Below are 20,235 nucleotides of genomic sequence, written 5' to 3'. Positions count from 1 at the left end.
TACTGCTGGAAGCTACTTTTCCCTAACACTTTATACAGAACTTTGAACCCTGGCATGCTGATTTTGGCAGATTAATGCACTGAACTTTCTTATTTTGTTCATCATGGTAATCACCTTTAAACTTAACCACTTACTACACAACAGCGTCGCAAATTTAGTCAGTATACAGCGAGGCAAGATGCGACCTCTCAAGTAGCTTCTCTGAACATGAGGGATTTTGTTTAACTCTTCACCTTTAGTTCCACTTTAAACAGTATAACAACAAAAAATAAAAAGTCAGTTGCTACTACATCAGCTGTAAACAGTGAGTTCCCAGTACACACAAACCCTGATTTCTAGTACACAGCGTCCAACACCCTACCCCAGAGCACAAAGACAGGGTTCTCTGGTCTGCAAGTCGCTCAGAGATGTCAGCTCAGCCCTGGCAGGACACACAGACCTGGTGTGCGGAGTCTGCAAGGAATTCCACACCTGCACCTGGAATTCCGGGCTCTTCACTCGCGCAGCTAACACCAAGCACCGCGTAGCCACCCCTCAGTCCTACATCGGGCCTGCCTCAGGAAAACATACCAAGAAAAATGCATAATAGTCTGTAATAAAGAGATTAGAGAAAGCAACAAGCAAGAAAAAAAAAAACCTCAAACCTAAGAAGTTGCCCTCAAAAGGAGGCGAGGAAAACGGGCAAATTAAAAATTCTGACGTGCTCCCTTCTGCCTCCTTCCAATTGTTGTCTAGAAGACAAATTTTTTGCCGTCCACATGCTCTCATCTACAATCCAGTATCCTGTAAAAATTATAGTTTAAAAAGCTTGCTGACTGAATTATTAGTAAGGTCAAGAGACTATACCTCAAGCTGGAAACACAAAGTTTACTACAGTAGTACATTCAGTTTTTATCATCAGTGACTAAGTGATGACAACAGTATCTGGCTGCACTCACTCCACTCACACCGACCAAGCACCTCGGCTGCAGACGTGCTCTGCAATGCAAGGCCATCAATGGCAGACACATCATCCGACAAGCCAAATGTTAAATAGGTTAAAAAAAAGTTCAGATTTTACAGAAATGCTCATTTTTTTTTTCAAAAATAATATTCTCTTATCCTTTTCCTCCTACACTGAGGGACAGGTTAATTTGTCAATTCATATTCTTTCACTTTGTCAAAATGCTAGCTTCACAACCCCAAAACTGATTTCAAGCAGGAAACCCTCTGCAAATTAAAAACAAAAATACAAAAATTATAATCTCTATATTTATATTGATTGGAATCCTCCAGCATTTGTGAAATCACTTTTAGAGATGAATTTTGGGACCCTCCACAACTCCTCCACACAAGCCACGCTCCAGTTCAGTATTCCCCTGCATGAATACTTCTTGCTCACAGTCTCCTTTGCTGCTTATTAGTCCACAGCTCAAATTAAATAGAGAAGAATTGGCTGGACAAGTGTTACTTTGGTGACCGGGGTGGCACATACTGCTCCTTGCCGATACGTCGAGGTGCTCCCTGAGGCGATGATCTGCGTCCAAACTGGCGCCTCTGTTCCCTGATTTTCCCAGCAGCTCCCCTGGGAGGCCCGTTGCCTCGGAACCCAGAATAATCCTTCATTCGACCTTCAACCTTGTCGTGAGCCTTCTCCGAAGCCTTCTCGGGTGTGCCGTTTTCTTCGTTTTTGGCAGGGGGAACTATGTTGGTGCGATGTTCCCTAAGAGGCTGAACAGGAACTGGGGGAGGCTCCTTTGGGGGCTTCTGGCAAACTTCAGCGTAACTCAGCTTGCGTGGCTCCTTTGGGACCAAGGGAGAAGAGCAAGGTTGACATCCCGGCATAACCACGCTGCGCTCCTCCACACCATCCCAGGCACCACGTCAAGGACAAGTTACTGTGAGCGAATACACCCCAGCGGGGGCAAACTGCACCCCCGCTCCCCCCCCGTGCCCCCCTGGGCCTTACCTGCGCCAGCAGAGCGGGAGCTGCACTCGCGCTGGTGGGAGGCGAAGGGGGGTTTGTCCTTGGTGGCTTTGCAGCGCTGACAGGGGAGACAGACACCGCCGGGGAAGCGTGGCTTGGAACATCCTTCTGAGCAGATGCTTCTTCTGCTTTGCTCTCTGGCTGAACTGTGCTGTTAAGTCAAGAACAACTTAACATTAAAACCTACTAACATGGAAATTAACGTTTGAGAAAGCATTTTCTTTCTGTGAGGTCCCAACTGCGTTTTTTATGGAAAAGAATGGTACAGCCATTACCACCACGATTTGTTATTTCCATCTAGTGGCCTCGAGAGAAGCTGCCTACCACAGGTGAAGAAGAAACAACAAACATTATCGCCACCCTGCTGGACACGGGCTGGAGAAATCTCGGCTAGAACATGCAAATTTTAATAATACTCTCAAGTAATCAGCATACCTTAACACCACCGCCTCAGTCTGACTTGGTGAACTCACACTTGTGACAGGCTGCTGGACAGTGCTGTGCGTCTGTTCTTCCTGAGCAGGAGCTGGACTGCTGGGCGGCAAGTCTTTGCTTTCCTGTACAGAAAGGGTAAGTTGCAAAATGCAGAAAGATCACAGATGTGCGTTAAGTTGCTCCTCAATATGCCAGTTCAAGATATCTGAGAAGTGAGATCATTCCAAAGGCTTTTAAATCCCAGTTATAGGAATTCTACTGGTTTTTCGAGCATCACCTCTACAGCAATCACCCTTTGCATTGGCAAAACAAATAGAGGATAAAACAAGAAGTAAGGCTCTAGCACCCAGATTATCAACACTTAGTCCCGGTAGGATTTATCTGGACACAGCCCTCGCTGACACTACACACAGACTGCTCCTAGCCAACAGCCAACACTCCTCACTTCCCTGCTTTATTCCAAAACAGCACAATGACAGAAACTCCAGCTAAACACCCACAAAAAGGCAAGGAAAACCAAGAACAGAAAGAGAGAAAAACGTGCACTATATACATAAAAAGTTACGTTAACAAACGCAGCGAGGCGTTTGGGCTAAAGGATTCTAACGTGCAGCTCCAAGTGATTGTTTAAGAAGGGAGGAGGAGACGCAGCCTCCGCTGCTCTGAGTCAAGAGCCGTACCTTCTCTTTGCAGACTCCTTTAACAATATCGGACATCCTGCTCTCCAGCACGGGCTCACCCGGTATTTTTGCTGTGCTGCCAGGCAAAGGTGGGAAATTTGATGCTAGCAAGTCAAACTTTGGTGTCTGAGTCTTTGTTTCTGCTGAAGGCTGAGGTCTCTAGACAAGGAAAATACCCGTTAATAGAGCCGTAACACCCAGCATTAAAAGCACTTAGCAAGGGTCAGGGAATTTCCTAGAAACATCGAATACCCACAACAAAATCTGAGAATTTGGGGATTTTGCCATTCCTTCAATAAATGCAAAGCTGACACAGTGCACTTTGTGCAGCTTCTCACAGTAAGGGAAGTGGAACTTACTGAAACCCGGTCATCTTCCCGTCTCCTCCGACCTCTGAAAACGTTCCTCCTTTAAAGGCAAAGAAGGAAAAAAAAAAAAAAGTCAGTCAGTGCATTCACGGAGCTGAAGTGGGCACTCATCGGCACAAAGGGGAGCCTGTGGCAGGGGATTCACAGCAGCCGACCGATGCTTCTCAAGATACAGTTCTGGGATGTTCTCCATCCTCAGGAGGGGTCAGAGCTCTTGGAACGTGGCCAATAGGGGAAACAAGTTCTCTTTTCTCTCCCTGTGGAGGAGGTACCCTAGAGCATTGTATCTGAACAAGCATGGTGACAGTTGCACTATAATATTACAGAACAGTACCCTATAATTTTATAGTAATAAACTTACTAATCTGATTTCTCACCTCTCTGCCTTGGTCTCTTTTTTAAGTGTCTAAGCCCTGAATTAACAGACAAAAGATAAAACCAAGCGATCTTACAAAATTTAGGAGCATCGTATTCCCTGACTGAGGATTTGCTCATTATTTCCAGCAATACAAAAGACAACTTTACTTCAGCAACTGTTTTAGTTCTGGGGAGAAATCAGGCAGTTGTTTTGAAAGATGGACACCTCGCTATCTCACTGTTTCTCAGAATAACTAATAGCTGCACAGTCAAGCAGGAAGCATTCATGCTCCCTGTTATTTATCACGTCTGGTTTATTTAAATGTTTTCTCCTGGTCAGTCTTTACATAAATATATATTGTGGCAGCGGTTGATGATGCTTGGCTCACCCAGAGTCATTTGAACCTCCAACAACCACGTCCCAGCCGTGCTGTTGTGTTACAGCAAGCAGCAGCAGACGCAGCTCTTTACCTGCCCCTGCCGATGACAAAATCGCCGTTCTGCTCCATCTGTGCGGTAGGAGAATCCTTCTGGGAATACCCTTGGTCTTGGTGCCCAGGTAACGTGCTGCTGTGTCGCTCCATGACAAAATTCCTTGAGTTGGTTCTGTTCAGTGGTCCGTCCCCCCCCGGCACGGTACTGGCAGCAGCTGGACCCTCCACGGCGTGTTCTGAGCTGTTAGACGATCGGAAGTGAGGCTTCACGCTGCGGGACACAGAGCAGGAGCTGGGGAACCCGGGCCTTAAACACGATGACACAAAACTACCACCAACTACAGTTAATTCGTAGCTGGTAAAAAAGGAGGAGGTCAGTAAATACTGGAACTCCATCAGAGAGGTTGTCTCCTACACGCATTTGTCACGAACAGAGAAATTCTTCTCCTTACCTCCATCTACTCCTTTTGTTACAGTTTTCTTGCAACCTCCTCTCCTGTCAAGTGTTGCCATTTGAAGAAAACATTGAGATCACTGCCCAACAGATACCAAACAAGGGGAAAAAAACCCCAAAAACCCTCAACCAACAAAAAAACCCCTGTAAGGTAAGGGTGGTACAAGAGCCAGAAGAACCCAGAGAGGGAGCTGTCCTCTGTCTGGGCCTGCAGCACGGGGAATTGGAGAGTGATCTGGAGAAATAAGCCAAGCCTGAGGAACAAACCCACACGGCCACAGGCAAAAAAAATTGAACTGAAACAAGAAGCCACAAGTAGATGAGGATAAACAAGCTGAAGAGAACGGGAGCTAAGGCTCGGGTAGCTGAGAGCCCACCTCCCTGTGAGCTGGAACAGCCGGGGTCTTAGTCTCACTGTTCCCGTTACCAAACACAACATCGACTCTGCAGCTTACAACACCCCAGACGTTTTACCCAGTTATTGATTATTCAGCATCAAAGCTGCATTCCCTTTGCACACAGACGCAGCTCTGCACGCTCAGTGTTGCTGCAAGTTAAAGCTCAGGGTCTTAAATGCAGAAATATCCAGGAAAGCTCTGACCTACCAAAACACGGAACAGTTTTCCGGAGCAGCATTCAGGTGCCTTAAGGCTACGTTTCACTTCTGCACCTCACTGTCTTTTCCACGCAGCACCAATCGGTTTCAGCAAGTGAGGCAAAGACCTTAAACTCTACCTTCCTCCTCTGGTCCACCCTGCACATCTTGTATTGAAGGACAGGAGGATTTTCCGTGCTTATTGTTTTTAAACAATCTCACGATAACCCTCCATGCAGTCAGAAGAAATTCTCCCACTGCCAGCCAAAGTACGATTCCTGTCTGGGAGGAGAAGTTAACTTGACTACATGATCTCTCCAAGAGTAGTTGAGGAGCAGCCTGCAGCCTGAAAAAGGGTCCTTTCTTTCAACAGGCCATAAATCACGCAGCTTTTGGTTTCTCTAAGTTAAGCAAATATGGAAAGGCATGTTGTGGATGCCGCAGACCCTAGACTGCCTAACAAAGAGGTAGTTTCCTTCCAGCTTCCACCACTAAACTTGCTCCCTCCCACTTGGCCATAGAATTCAAGCTGGGAGGAAAGGAAAGCAAAATAGGAAAATTCAACAAATGACAAGTTATCACTTGTTAGCACTAAATCAGCAGCAGATTCCTGCCTCTGCTCGGCCGTTGTCCTGTCGTATTTTAAAAATCAGCTCCATCACTACCTGACAGACTCCTCCAGAGCCTTTCAATTAACAGCTGGAAGTTTTGCAGCATTTCATATGTAACCAGAAAGAAGAACAAAAATAATTTTTTAACAGACCAATTCTGAATGATCAAATTAATTTGCTTTACCAAAGTCATTTTAAGTTACCTTTCATATGGCTGGACAGAAAAACAACAATTTAACCAATATTAGCACTGAGGATTCTCTGTTACAAAGGCTTGGTCTTCCTTTCCCACAAGGATGTTGCAACAAGTCAGGGCAAAATAAATATGACAGGCTTAAACAAATGTTTAGCTACAGAGAAAATCCAATACTTAACTATTAACTGCCTGTATGACAAAACAAATCAGGTTTAATGAGCCAGGACAGAAACTCAAAAGCAGCAGCTGGACAAACCTCTCCAAACGAGCTCTTCTGTAGTTCAAGAGAAGACAGGCTGAACAAAGATTAATTCATACTTCACAGCTTCAAGAAGCATTAAGAACTGGTTTTAAGGCCCCAATAAGGTTAAGTTTTCCATCAGCAAAGACCATAGGGAGGAGGAGGAGGTAAGATAACTAAATTCTTCCATTTTGTTCAATTCATTCCTAAAATGGAAGATTCTCAAGTTATTATTCAGCCCTCAGATCTCATAATCTTACCCGTCATTGAGAAGGCCACAATCTTGTCTGGGCAGAAGAGCAAAGCAGAAAAGACGAGGAAAGATAAAGCAGAAAAAAAAAAAAAAAAAAAAAAAAAAAAAAAAATGGGAGAGAGCAAAAAGAAGGAAAAGCGTGAAGTGCAGGCTGCCCAGACACCGACTGTTGGACCTGATCTCTCTTAGCGCGATACTTGATCATCACTGGGCCAAACCTCGGAGCTTGCGCCTCGCTGTTACCCCGGCAGTCGCCTGCTTGCAAGGGAATCCTGCTGAAGCATAACTAATGTCTGCTGCCAGAATATGAAGATTTATTACCACAGAAACAGAGCTTTGTACCAGGCACAAAGGCTGAGCAAGACTGGCAGGAAAGATAAGACAACCAAGGCAGACCAGCAGAACCTGTACACGCTGGACCCTAAAGCTATAACTTCACGATGACTGAAGTTTTACAAATGAAAAGTCTTTACATAACCAGAAGAGTTTTAAAAGCTTAAGGATTATACAGATGTGATCTACAAGGCAGCAGTCAACGTGTGGGCATTTCAAGGTGTTAGTGTTTGGGTACATACAATTCTTGTGCGGTTTCAGCATCCATTACTTCTGAGAGGATCCGCATACCTGAGAGTTTTTACAGGCTTTAAGTTTGGGCACAATTTAAGGTTAAAAAAAAAACAAACCCAACCAACCAAACCTTTATAAAAAGAGCTTAGTTGGGAGCTGAGCAGCTGTAACTGAATCAGCTGTCCCGTCTTCCAAGTAGAGTCTTACTACCGGTTTCACAGCCTGTATTAAGGCTCTGCTGAGTCACGGCAGACCAAATTCTGAATTCACCTTCTGCCAACAGCCACAAACCTTAACTGCATCACAAAACCACTTACGGTACTGGCAGTTGTCAACCGATTTCTCAAACAATATAAAAAGCAATTCCCATGCTACCAGCCCGCATGCTGAATACAGTGAGAGAGCTTGCAAATAAAACAATTTCCACCCACACAAACAGATTACTACTCCATTGTATTTACAGAGTACTGTTCCAGCAAATACAAAGCTGTTTCTTCCTCCCCAGTGTTTATATCTGAGCTGAGTCCTTACAGTCATCAGGAAAGATGGGGATAAAGCAAATAAATTATAGTAACAGACTCAGCGTCAAGCAGTTTTAGCATACAGCAGTCAGGGCATGCAACTCTCAGCTGCATAAACTGAATGGCTCTCTGCAAGACTAATCACACAACAGGAAAAGCTTACGTTTGTGCTGCAGGAGTTTATAATCTGCGTATAACAAACATAATTAGAAGTATTACCTTAAGAGGAAGTTATTTATTTGTCTGCAGAAATTCCTCTGAGGCTTTTAAAGGAGTTACCTTTGCTCTCTCCAGCACACATGTCCATTATTTTAGGATCTTAAGCTGCCACCTTGATTTTAATTTCGTTTTATAGATCAAGTTGAAAAAAAACGTCATACATATTTGATAAACAAAAAATAAGTAACCTAGTCCCATCAGAAGGCACTGCATTTTACAAGTGCAAGGAACACTTCAGGATCTCAATACTGTAAGTTCTCAGAGAGCAAACAACTGACAGAGCTATCTTACCGATTTCTATGGAATGGGCGACCTATACTCAAAGAAGCAGCATTTGTTTTATATGATCCTGGTGTATTAAAGCCATTCACAAATCCACCGTTAGGAAAGGGGGCCTGCAACAGACAGAACAGTCTCAATGGCTGAGCTAAAAAGAAAAACGTTTGCAGTTTTATGAGATCAGCTTCAGCAGTTACTCATCTAGTCTGCTTGTACTTTTACACTGGGCTACCGTATCTAGGATGTTGTAAACTTACTACTAAAGCAAAAACCCCACCAGGTTACCAGCCGGCACATCTACTTTGGCATCAGAGGTCCTCCTGTTCCTGGAAGAGCTACAAAGCTCCTCCAGTAGCGCTACCTACTGGATAATGGAATTTCACACCAAAATTTCTTGAAATATATGGCAGCCAATGGCGAGACGTGCAGCCTCTCTGACAGTCTTGCCTTATCAGGTCCACGACATAACGTAAAGTATCATAAACCGGAGGGATCTGACTAGAAAACCTGCGCATTCTACAGCTGAAAAGCCCACGCACCCTACTGATTTGTTAACCAAATTCTTGCTGCTGTTTTGGGCTAGCTCCTCTCCTTTTCATCAGCTGTGACTTACCAGTGGCGTTTCAAAGTAAGGTGCAGGATTTGGAGACCATGTCTGAGGCACAATGCTGTAAATAGAGTACTGCTGAGGACTATATACAGGCTGCATAAACAGTGGTGAGGCAAACTGTGCTTGGGTTTGAACCGGCTGAGTATAGACACTGGAATCCACTACCCGGTAACCATTCTTAGCAAAAAATGTGTTGATGGCTTTTATCCTTGCCTGCAAGATATCAAATCACATTGCATACATTAGCTGGGAGAAGAAGAGAAGCACAACATGAAATCTTTCTTGCCTACTGAAATGGTAACAGAAGGGATGTGAAGAGGAAGTAGGTTGATTACAGCTTACAAATAAAAACTGATAAAAATCAATCCAGCTGACATTCTTCCAGCGTGCTGAAGGGCAGGACACACAGACTGCTTTAGCTAGAGAGCCCGTCCAGCTTAAGACAAACACTACTTCCTGCAGCAGCAACCGTGCTGACAGTTCCCCCCGCAGTACAGACAGCTTGCTTCAGCCTTATTTGTGGAGCAGCTAAGTCAAGCCAGAGACTCCCGATGGCAAGAGTCCCTCTCCTGAGTTCTGCAGACCCAGATTCTGGGGAAAGCGGAGAAGGGAAGACGAAACAGGAATGTATTTCACACCTCATGGGAAGCAGCACTGTGAATAACCAGCAGCCACTGAACTGTAATTTTTCAGAGCTACCCATGACCTCGTTCAAGTTAACAGCCCACGGAGCGGGTGTTATGAACCACCCCCCAGCTCATTCCTTAGTTTCCACACCCCCCCCAAAATGCACACTGTCATTTAGACAGAAATAATACATAATTCAATTCAAGCAGAAGCCTCATATAAAGCAGCCTTACCATTACTGGCTTGCCCTGAAAGGTTTTCACTTCTTCCCTTAAATATTTAAATGCCTGCACATACAAAAAAGATTAACATTAGAATTATCTTGATAAATTTGTACTTCTCAAAGGATATTACATGACTTAACATGACTGTGTAGCAATACGTTTCCCTGTTAGCCCAGTTAAATTCATTAACACTTCAAATTCAGGATACCAGGTGTCAGTTATGGCTGGAGAGTACCGAAGCAAGAGGCAGACGGGAGAACTGTAACTCCACAATCTCTCAAACTTTTTCTTTATGAAATAGAATTTGCCAATAACCTCTTAAAATAACAAAAAGGGGGATCAGTAAATAAACATTTCTTCTAGCTGCAGGTGCAATTCTCTTCAGCAGGGGAATTAACAACAAAAGAGAGATGCCGTTAACAGTCGAAGGCAGCCTTACCTGTTGTGCATCTGTATCTGACTGGAATGTAACGTACCAGTTGTTGTTGTGAGCAAACTCACAGCTTATCACTTTGGGGCAGTTTTCATTTTTAAACAGAGCCTTAACCTCCTAGGGGAGAGAAGAAGTCAGGCAGTTAAAGAGACCTGGCTCTTTGAGCTGCGAACTGAACACTAAGCCAACAAAAGTTTACACTCCAGCTCCTCAGCCACAATTTTCCCCTGCCCAAGGATGTTCTTTTATGCCCCTGACGGGTCTGGCAGACACCAAATTATCCTCTACCTGTTTCTGAACCCAAGAATACCAGTCCAGCCTACGAGCTCCCCAGATAAAAAGCAGGAGGCCCATCTGGTAAGAAAATCAAGATCAGTGTAGAACTGGTGATATTACCACATGAAAGAGGGAGCAAAACGTGGCTTTAGATCAGGAGAGTCATCTAGACAAGAATGATTCTAACAAATATTTCTAAGTCAAGGCAACCTGAAAGCTTTGCAATAATCAGATTTTAAAGAGAGAGCAAAGCAGCTGTTCAGAGTTTGCATTAAAAGAACTAATTAAAAATGCTAGCAGACAAACACCCTGTGTTACAACTTTAAAAAACAAAGAACTAAATCATTCTGTTAGCCAAATATCAGTAGGAATTTTATTATCCTCCCTTCTCTGAACATAATGAGCTCAGCTCACACTGGGTCACAATGAATGAGAAATGTTTAGTAACATTTCTTGCTGCCAAAACAACCGTCTGACTTCAAGTAAAGTTACTGCTGTGACAAAAATTCAGCCTGAATTCCAAGCTATGCCCTGGACTGATTTTATTTTTGGATCTGAAAAGAAACCAGTTCAAACTTCCTTCCAGAAAAGCCTAGCTAGCTCGATTTTTGGTGAAAAAAAAGAGCTTACTTGTGAGCATTTTAATACATTAGTAAATAATGGGAAGGCACAGTGATGACAAGCTTTTGCTTTGGCTTTTTTTGACAAAACATCCAGGCAAAAAAAAAAAAAAATCACTTAAGTGGTTACAAGAAAGATATCTGTGTTTAATCAAATTAAATAGGAGTTGACCTTTTTAGCAACACCTCCTGTTGCTGTTTGAAGATACCTTCCAAAAAATCAACAGCCTCTCCTTTCTTTCTTTTATTTACCTCTATAGGTGTTGTTTCCGGGATCTCACGGAGAATGATAATACATCGTTTGTGGTTTGGTCTTACTTTCTCCCCCCTCTCATCCACTTGTACCATAGGAGAAGCTAAAACGAAAACATTAAAGTTGGCTTAAAATTGGACTGTGCACTGCCAAACGTCTCAGCAGCACTAGATGCCATTGTCCAGCTTGGAACAAAGAACTGCGGTGGGCTGCTTAAGAAACCAGATTTCTTGAATTCAGGGTCAAGGACTGTTTTTTTTTTTCAGCTACAGTCTGTTAGATCTTCAGAATTTTTTAGCTGTTTGGCTGCTGCCACCTCCATCGGCAGCTGGGATATCTGAAAAGCTCAGTCCCAAATTCAATTCACTCCCAGCTCAAATTCAAGAGGATATAAAAACACTCCTAGACAGAGCCCTAACAGGAAAAGTTCCAATAAGAGTAGGGAAACCAAGTCAGAACAAAGACTTTAAAAGTTCACTTACGACTGTTTCCACAAGAAGCCATGTGCAGAATCAGCACAGGACAGTACGTCAGAAGAATTCCAGCTCACTTTTTCTGACAAGGTTTTTCTAGTTTTATCATTTCTAGTAAACTTTTGCAGTGAGTCAGACAAGGTTTATTCCCATAATAAGACTTTCCCTGCTAGCGATTACCTTAGAGCAGCCTCTTACTGGGGCAGATTTAGGCAGATTATTACAAAGTATAACTAGAACTCAGGAGTCTGGAACAGCCGCTCATCCAAACATCTCTGCAGGACGAGGTTCCCATCACCATTTACCAGACCAATATGCCATAACCAGCGAAGAGACTAATACATCTCTCTAAAGCACGGAAGGATTCTTTGCTCTTACTAATACAGACACCAAACACCCAGACTTACATCTCAAAACTTCAAGAATAAGGTCCATATCAGTTGTCAGCTTCTTAATACCTTCCATGTTGGCAATTGTCCATATTGGAACAAACTGGTCACTATCCATTTGAGACATCAAGTAGAGATCCTTTGAAAGATTCTCACTAAAAAGAGAGAAGTTCACTACTTTAAAGAAATTCTGAACTTTACTTACAGAGGCCTCAAAACAACAGGATAACTGCAGGCTTAAATATATTCACCAATACCATTCGCAGCTAACTCTAGCCAGAACGTACTCGTGATTTTCTCTCCTGGAAAAAATCCCATCAGATCAACACAAAGCAGAATAAGATAATTAAAACATTTAATAAAAGTTACAGTGCTCTGGGACATTTGTCCACAAAAAGGGTCTTGCAAAGGGACCTCTTCTGGTAAGGCACAACTATCTCAACACCTTACACCTGCGAAAAGTCACACTCAGTTCTCATTGGGACAGGACTGAAACAGCTCAAAGGTACCGTGGCGTTTCTAGAGCTTTTTAGCAAATCTTGTTTCATATCACAACCAACTCACTCGCAGTTAACGTTTTTATGAAGATGATAGCACATATCAAGCCAAAAAAAAAAAAAAGGGGGGGAAAAAAACCCTTGTCAACGATTTTAATAAAGGGTTCGTACAAAGTTGAATTAACTGTACCGTACCGTGAGAAGCAGAACTCAAGTTGTTTTTTCAAACATTCTCTGATGTCTTCTGTGGACACAGTGGAGCTGCCTTCACCTAGAAGTTACCACATTCGCCATCAGATCTCAGTTTCACGGGAAGCACATCATGCAAGAACACGCCTCAGTGGGCAAGAAAAGAATGAATGCTTCTGGGTAAAACCAAGAGGAAAAGGTCACCTGGGACGTGCTTAAAGGCCACCATACTACATATCTGCAAAATGACTTAAACCCCACACAGCTCTCACCTACTCAGCCAAGCGCTGCAGCTGCCTTGGAGCTTTGGGAACAGGCAGGGAAGGTTTCTGAGCTCCTACTTGGTCACAGCAGAACCACAGACTTCAGAGGATTACAGACACCAGCAGTGGTATTGGGACTTAAATACTCACCAGACACTTCATAGATCTGGTACCCAAGATCTTCAGTTGCCAGGACAATTCCATTTGCAGATGCTTCATCAACTCCTGTGCCATTTCTTGTGGCTTCACAAGACGGGGAATACATCACTTCATACTGCTTGCAGCTATCCTCTGAAATCTCTATGTTACCTGGCAAAAGAACTCACCGTCAACAGAAAACCTACTATAAGCTTCAGAATACGTTCCATTTGAAAAATCTGGGCTACCAACGTTAAAACAAATAGTCAAGAATGCTGTAACTGAAAGCGTCTAGACTTACTCTATGTTTCTTAGATTTTCAACGTCTACTTTGTATTGGACAGCACTTGGTACCTCTCCCATTTCAGAAAGACCTTCTGCTTTGCACTAGGGTCTCAGGGATAAGTAAATAATCGGATTGTGAAACTACAAGATTCCCCCAAAGCGGCAGAGGATCTAAAAAACAGGTTTTCCACCTGAAATTTAAAATATTTAAACAAGGTTCCTAAAAACAAAGCACTAGAGTAGCTCACATCACTTCAACCCATTACATGATCCTTATTTATATAAAGGACTTGGGAGCATCTAATGATTGTTCTAAGACACAGTGGAATGACACTGAAATTGGGCAAACTCTTGTTCAGGACACCTCAGCTTAGTCTTCACCACAGCTGCTGGAGACAGAAATAAATGCAATGTCAGTGCAATCCAACAGTCAAGGAAAGGAGATTGTTCCAAAAAAATCAAAAAAATCAACCGCTCTGCTAGATCTTTTTCCACGGCAATGATGAATCCACTGAAAACGTATTTGGAGAAGAAAGACTAATTCAACTACTTAATTAGAAATTGCTTAAAAGCAAGAACAACACATTTGGAAAAATCACCCTTAATTTTCCAGCAGCCTAACGCTGCCGTGATTGCTTCATATTGTCATGAAGAGACAAATGAGCTTCTCTCAGCCAATGCACAAGCTCGGTACTCTCTCTCCACTTCTGCTGACTTACCAGAAACTTTTCACAGGGCCACACAAACTGAATCCTCCCTTCTTTATCCCTGACTTTTCCTAAACCCTTTTCCAGCGAATCTTCTGCTTCCTACTGAACAGGCCTCTCTGCCTGTTTGAGTAACCTCAGCTACACAGCTGGCTTCCCATCAAGTCTGAGCCAAACCAGCGGAGTTAAACCGTTTGAATATTTAGTTGTGGATGACAGGACTGACCGTGTGGTAAGGATGGAAAATGGAGACTGCTACAGAATAAAGACACAGACTAAACTGAAAGGAACAAACCAGAGATGCTTTGCTTTACTGCAGTACAAACAGTTCTCAGCAGCACCTCAGTGATCTACCAGGATCGCAGGTGGCCCTCAGATCTTATCTTCCTGTTCACAGGGTCAAGTGTCTACTAAAGTGCAGCAATGGCGAACGAGTCACGAATCCATTTCTGCACATTTAGCATCTTGCTCCCCTCTTAGCGCGTTACTCACTCATCATCGGGCCCCCGGGTCCTGCTCCCTGCTGAAGCCCTCCCTCTGCCCCAGCACAGCTCCACACACCTCGAGTCCCTCCACCAAAGCTCAGCCCTCCCATCTCCACCAACTGCCCGCTGCTCCCTCACGTCCTTTTCACGCTTGTCGCTACATCAGCACCGACAACCTCCAGGACAGGAGCAAGAGGCTCCTTCTGGCTGCTGAGCTGACGGAGAACACCCAGCACTACCCCACGAGGGAGGGACCTGCAGCCACGTGGGCCATCTCACCCTCGGGATGAGTCCCTTGCGCAGCCGCTGTTTCTTGCCACGAGTGCTCTGCGCCATTGGTTGGTGGCACAGCCTCACCACTCCCTTGGGGTACTTCTTGCCACACTTTTGCGTTGGGGTTTAAGCCAGCACCTTTCGACGTTACCTGCTGAGGAGACCAGAAAAATAGGAACGTTATTAGGAAAAATAATCCCAAGATGCTTTAGAAGTCAAGCCAGACAATATAGGTGAATTTAGTGATTTTTCTAGAGAGTTCCACATCTCAAAGAGTCTAACCAGCTATTAAGCACCTATGTGATTTTTTCATTAATCAAAACAGGAAAATCCTTGGTATTTTCCAAGTATTTCATTTCTACCTCCATTAGAAGTGTTGCCTTCAACCTCTCTTTATTGACATCCGACAACATCAGCAGAGGAAGCGGCTAGCCGTCAAGGACTCTGGTAACTCATAAGCTTTTAAAGACTTGACTGTCATAATGCTCCAGTCCCCTTTCACCAGAAAGGGAAATTTTCCCTCCTCCAGACCCCTTCCTAGAAAGGAAGGTAAAAAAACATATGTCAAGGAGAAGAAACTAATGACTTACTGAATTAGTGACATCTATACTAACCAAGCACCACCTACGCTATGCCAGGATCCCTCATGAACTTACCTGAGCGCTACCTGATTTCCCCATGAGTTTACCTACATCTCACACACATCAACGTTCACTAACAATTTCGTTAAACCTGTAACCGAGGAGATTAAAGGTTTTGAAGTGCCAAGACAAACATACACACACCATCACAGCCCGCTAGGAGGGGGGGAACAGGATCGTTTCTCTTTGAGACTGGGCAACAAGGACCACAATTAGAGCAAGCGGGTAAACAACGAGACAGAGAAACTGCTGGATCCCAACCTGGAACCTGACAAACACTTATTCCTACAAGTGAAAGACGGCACCTCCGAAGTCCCTTTCAGAGAGCTGCTCAGAAGCACGAAGGCATTTGGGTAAGCAATCCCATAACCCAGCACGGCGCGGAGGACAAGCACTGTAATGGCTTTCACCCTACCATCATGAAACTAACTCCTTCCACGTAGAGAAGAAAACTGTGCTTTTTGCAAAAAGTCTCCTCCCAAGAATTTCTGACACCCTACAAGCAGCTAACACAGCTTCCTCCAAACAGGTTCCTTCAGACACTGAGTGACAGTCCACTTCACTCACGCAATCTGCTTGAATTTAAAAGGTGAAAGCCATTCATCCTAGCTTCACAAATAAGGAAGTTTGATATTTCAGAGGCCAGCCTCCTGGATTCTGAAATTAAGGACTGGCTTACTACCAGGCCTCAAACATAAAGCAAATGGATAAGGAAGCAGTTGCAATAGCTTTAGAGATAATTCCTCTGCCAAGGTCACACCTAGTTCCAAAGCTATTTGCTGCAAGGACAAGCCCAAATTCGGTAACAAAAAGCCTCCAAACACTGGAGGGGTTCAAGACAATCACAAGAGAAGGAAAACCAATGATGACCATTCCCGCATGGCCCTCTTTGGGATTCAAAATCCCCCAGGCACAACTGATTTAATCCACACAGCAATGGAGTTTTCCTCCTGTTGTTAATCCTAGCAGAAGAATATAGCTGGAAACAGAAAGAAGAACTAGAAACGGTTCAGTGTGAAGGGACACGTGTGCATTTCCCTTTTTAGTTTTCAGAGCAGTTCTTCTCCAACAAAACAACCTTAGAAGAAAAACCCGGTAACCCGTTGCACCCACATACTCTCACCATCAACGCAGCTCAGCAAGTTCAAAACTTCACCCAGCAAACCTGCTGGTCAGTGCCGTGACGCAGCTACCTGTCAGCGTGGGCACCTGCTCCAGATCCCCCTTCCCTGAATTTACATTTGATCAAAGTGAAAAAAAAAAGAGACACGTCCAGGAGATGATTCATTATTCTATAAAAATAAACACCTTACGTCTTTGAGGTTAGCATTTAGCTCAAGCTGAAAGTAATTTTAAGGAACATGTATGATAAAGTGAAACTGAAACGCTAGGGAGATTACTCTGCTTCTGGAGGTGATCAGAAGTAAAAAGCAACACTGAGTACAGCAGATGACATTACTCACTTTAGCACATACTGAGAGAAGCACGTGGTAACATGGAAATTCAGAAATCACCGGTCCAAGTGAAAGGTGCTTAGAAACTAAGTAGATGCAGGCTAATAAAGTGATTAATGGACTTGCATATTGATATTTATTAATACAACGGCTGAAATACACACCTGGAAGAGCATCTGGAAGAGTGTGGGCTACTTCCTCTGTGTTCTAGAAATACTTAAATGACACGTAACGCCACTCTGCAAGGCCCAGCCCTGATGTCATGCATCTTAATAGCAAGACACCGTGGACTGCGAAAGGATAAAAAGTCCCTAATTTACATAAGCTTTTTGAAAATAGTCTGCTATGCTCCAGGAGCAGCGCCACTCCATTCTGGCAAGCGGCTCTTCTGAAGAGAAGGCCAAAATATCAATTCTTGCTTATTTAACTGAGGCTAACAAATACCAAGGCCATTTGATTGGCTGCAGAACAATCCTCCCAGCTGCTATCAGGAACTTTCATGACGAGGTTAAAGCTTTACAGAGTTACAAAGGTTAGGAACACTCGCTGGTGTCCATGAGCTGACAAAGCTGTCCTCCTCACCACAGCTTCCCTCTAGTTTACGTTACTTTTGGCAAACGTGGATCAAAGCCTCTCCTCCAGCAGTTCCTTAAAATCGACTATTGAAGCATCTACCTCACTTTGAAAGGATGGTAAGGAATATTTTCCGTATTGTAACAGCCTAAAGTGCATTTAACAGATTCAATTAAGCCAACAAAAAAAGAAAGTGCTCAGTTTCTTCTAAAGCATTCAAATTATCCTGCAACCCAAATCTTAACAAAGAGCTCGTGACAGATTTCCTAGAGCAGACTGACTCTCTAAAAGGGAATTTAAGTGAAAAACCTAGAAGAGAGTTTAATAAAAGTTGTGAGATGAGAATCTAAACATTTTCCAGAAGTGGAAATGTAAGCAGAGAGAAAAAAAAAACAACCTGAAGGTCAGCAAACTTATGGGAGGTTGGCAAAGAGAAGCCTCGTGCTGGCTGGGGGACGCGACAGGTAGGGAAGGAGGTGCCTGCGGTGCACTCGGGCACACGCCAGCCTAGTTTTACCTGTCACCTTCTCAAGGCTCAGCCAGGCCGTGCAGCAAACCAAGAGCCAGAGAAAGCCGCTGACAAACCAAAAGCAACACGCGCAACTCCTCTGGAACTGCCTGCAGGCTATCACATAACACCACTCGCTGCTCCGAACCTCCCAGGTAGCTCTCCCAAACACACATTAACTTTAATGGTTACAAGAGAGTTACCTCCCCTGACCGCAGCATGGTTTTTTTCATCGGCCAGCAGGAGCACCCCAGAACTGGGGGTGCCTCCTTCACCCCTCGGCAAAGCAAGCGCACCGTTGTGCTGTATGAAGATGGCACCACCCTCACCTGTGCCAACCGTGGCCATCGCTTGTGTGAACAAGGACAGTCTGGGGGGTTTGCACCCCTGCTGGAAAAGGGGGCCAGCAATACTCAGGGCTCCACACAGTCCTGGTTTTCTAGCTAGGAAACACCGCTGGCAACAATTAGGGCAGCGTTTCACCCACCTGAAACGCACAAATTTAAACTCTCCCAATAAATTACTAATATACTGAATTAGGAACAAGTACCTAACTGACCAAAACCCAAAGCAGGCACGGCAAGCCATTATCAATCACATTTTTCACGAAGCACTTAATATTCCCAATGCACTGTAATTATCACTTGTTAACAGCATGCTGGCTCCGGTTGCAGGTGAAAAACAAGGACCAACACCAAATATTAATGCCTGAAAAACAGCACGAGCCGTACGCCATTCCCCCACTGCAGCAAGATTTTGTTGAGCTAAAAGATATAAAAGGAAAATAGAATTCCAGCATGCATCCTGTGAGGGAATCAATTCACAATCACACCTTCAGTGAAGTCTAAAATATAATGTTGACAGCTGAAGCAAGACAGCTAATCCTCCTGAAACCGTCGGGACTTCTAACACAATCCTGTACCTTATTTTTCAGGCAAATCCAAAGATCCCAAGAGAAAAGCTGCTGTCTGCTTCTAAGCATCTGACTACAGTGTTTCAGAATGCCTGGGTAAGAGCTCAAGTTCCCTGGCCTGGCAGTGAAAAGGCACCTTCAGGAAGTCCAGATTGTCTTCAGAAACTTAAAATTAAATGTTATTGATGCTTCCTGAACGAAGATCACAGAAACAAACTTACAACGCTATCACCAGAAGAGAAAGGAGAAGATCAAACAAAGCTACCAAAGTCAAGTTTGTGCTTTAAAAGGATTCACTAAACGCCCAGCCACGTGCTGCCTGGCCGCGCAGGCTCCCGATTTGCTTCAGCTCCCTCTGAGCAGCCCCATCCACAGCACAACGGGTCCGTGTTCTGACCCTGCCCCGTGCAGCCGCCACCCGGCGGGGCCAGCTCCGTCCCGCGGGCTCAGCGCCGCTCGCCCTCCGATGAGGTTGGCTGCAGTCATGGGGCTGCAGCTCCGACTAGCTTGAACGGTTCCTCTTCTCGTTAAATACTGCAAAACCAAATTCTTAAGACCTGTTATTCTGTGTCCATGACATCTTTTTTTTTCCTCTTAGTGCAAGTCAAGTAACATCCAGTTCAGAACCGAGGCAATTAGCTTAAGAAAAAGAAGGTGCTTCCCAAACCTTTTTTATTTAGAGGTTCTTAACGGCAGAACGTACGTCGGTATTCGCGTGAAAGCCCACCACCGCACTCGAACTGAACACACCATTAGCAGTCGACTGGCTTCCCTGGTCACTTCTTAATTACCCCAGCAGCTGTTTGCTTTGTACACTTTTTGGACAAAACTTACTGCAAAGTTTAAAGAAGCGGCGCAGTTGCCTGGATTTGTCCAGTAAACGCTGGAACTGCTTCACCGAATCCCCTGGAACGCCCTAAATAGGCGAAGCGCGCCCGCGGGCAGCGGCTGCGGACCCAGGCCCGGGCCAACGCGCTGCCCACCGCCCCTCCCGCCGCGCGAAGCGTCCGTGTGGCGCAGGGAGGGACACACGGACACGTCCGCCCTCCCCGGGTGACCTCCACGCCTGGGGACGGGCCGACCGCGCTCCTCACCCCGACACGGCCCCTGGCCTGGCGCACTCAGAAACGGCGCGGCCGCCCCGCCAGCCGAGCCCTCTCCTCCCGCTGCCATAAATCACACCCCCCCCGCCCCATCAACCGCGGGTATTTAATTTAATTAAGACAGA

General features: G+C 44.7%; 1 protein-coding gene across 1 annotated transcript; it reads right to left on the bottom strand.

The window, feature by feature from the left end:
• Positions 1–804: 804 nt before the first annotated feature.
• On the bottom strand, positions 805–16,801 carry LARP4 (La ribonucleoprotein domain family member 4). Its single transcript, XM_026867675.1, has 16 exons — positions 15,281–16,801; positions 14,925–15,072; positions 13,181–13,339; positions 12,774–12,849; positions 12,100–12,236; positions 11,219–11,322; positions 10,077–10,187; positions 9,647–9,700; positions 8,790–8,999; positions 8,189–8,292; positions 4,278–4,511; positions 3,441–3,489; positions 3,082–3,240; positions 2,402–2,523; positions 1,949–2,117; positions 805–1,782 (listed from the first exon to the last, which is right to left on the bottom strand). Exons 1-16 carry the CDS (start codon positions 15,329–15,331, stop codon positions 1,447–1,449), a joined length of 2,223 nt encoding a protein of 740 aa, XP_026723476.1. The 5' UTR covers positions 15,332–16,801; the 3' UTR covers positions 805–1,446.
• Between the last annotated feature and the right edge of the window lie 3,434 nt (positions 16,802–20,235).

The sequence above is a fragment of the Athene cunicularia genome, unplaced genomic scaffold (assembly GCF_003259725.1).
Source record: "Athene cunicularia isolate RWA unplaced genomic scaffold, athCun1 chrLGE22_part2, whole genome shotgun sequence".
Classification (NCBI taxonomy): domain Eukaryota; kingdom Metazoa; phylum Chordata; class Aves; order Strigiformes; family Strigidae; genus Athene; species Athene cunicularia.
The sequence above is the reverse complement of the archived record's forward strand: the minus strand, read 5'-3'. Positions and strand labels throughout refer to the sequence as shown.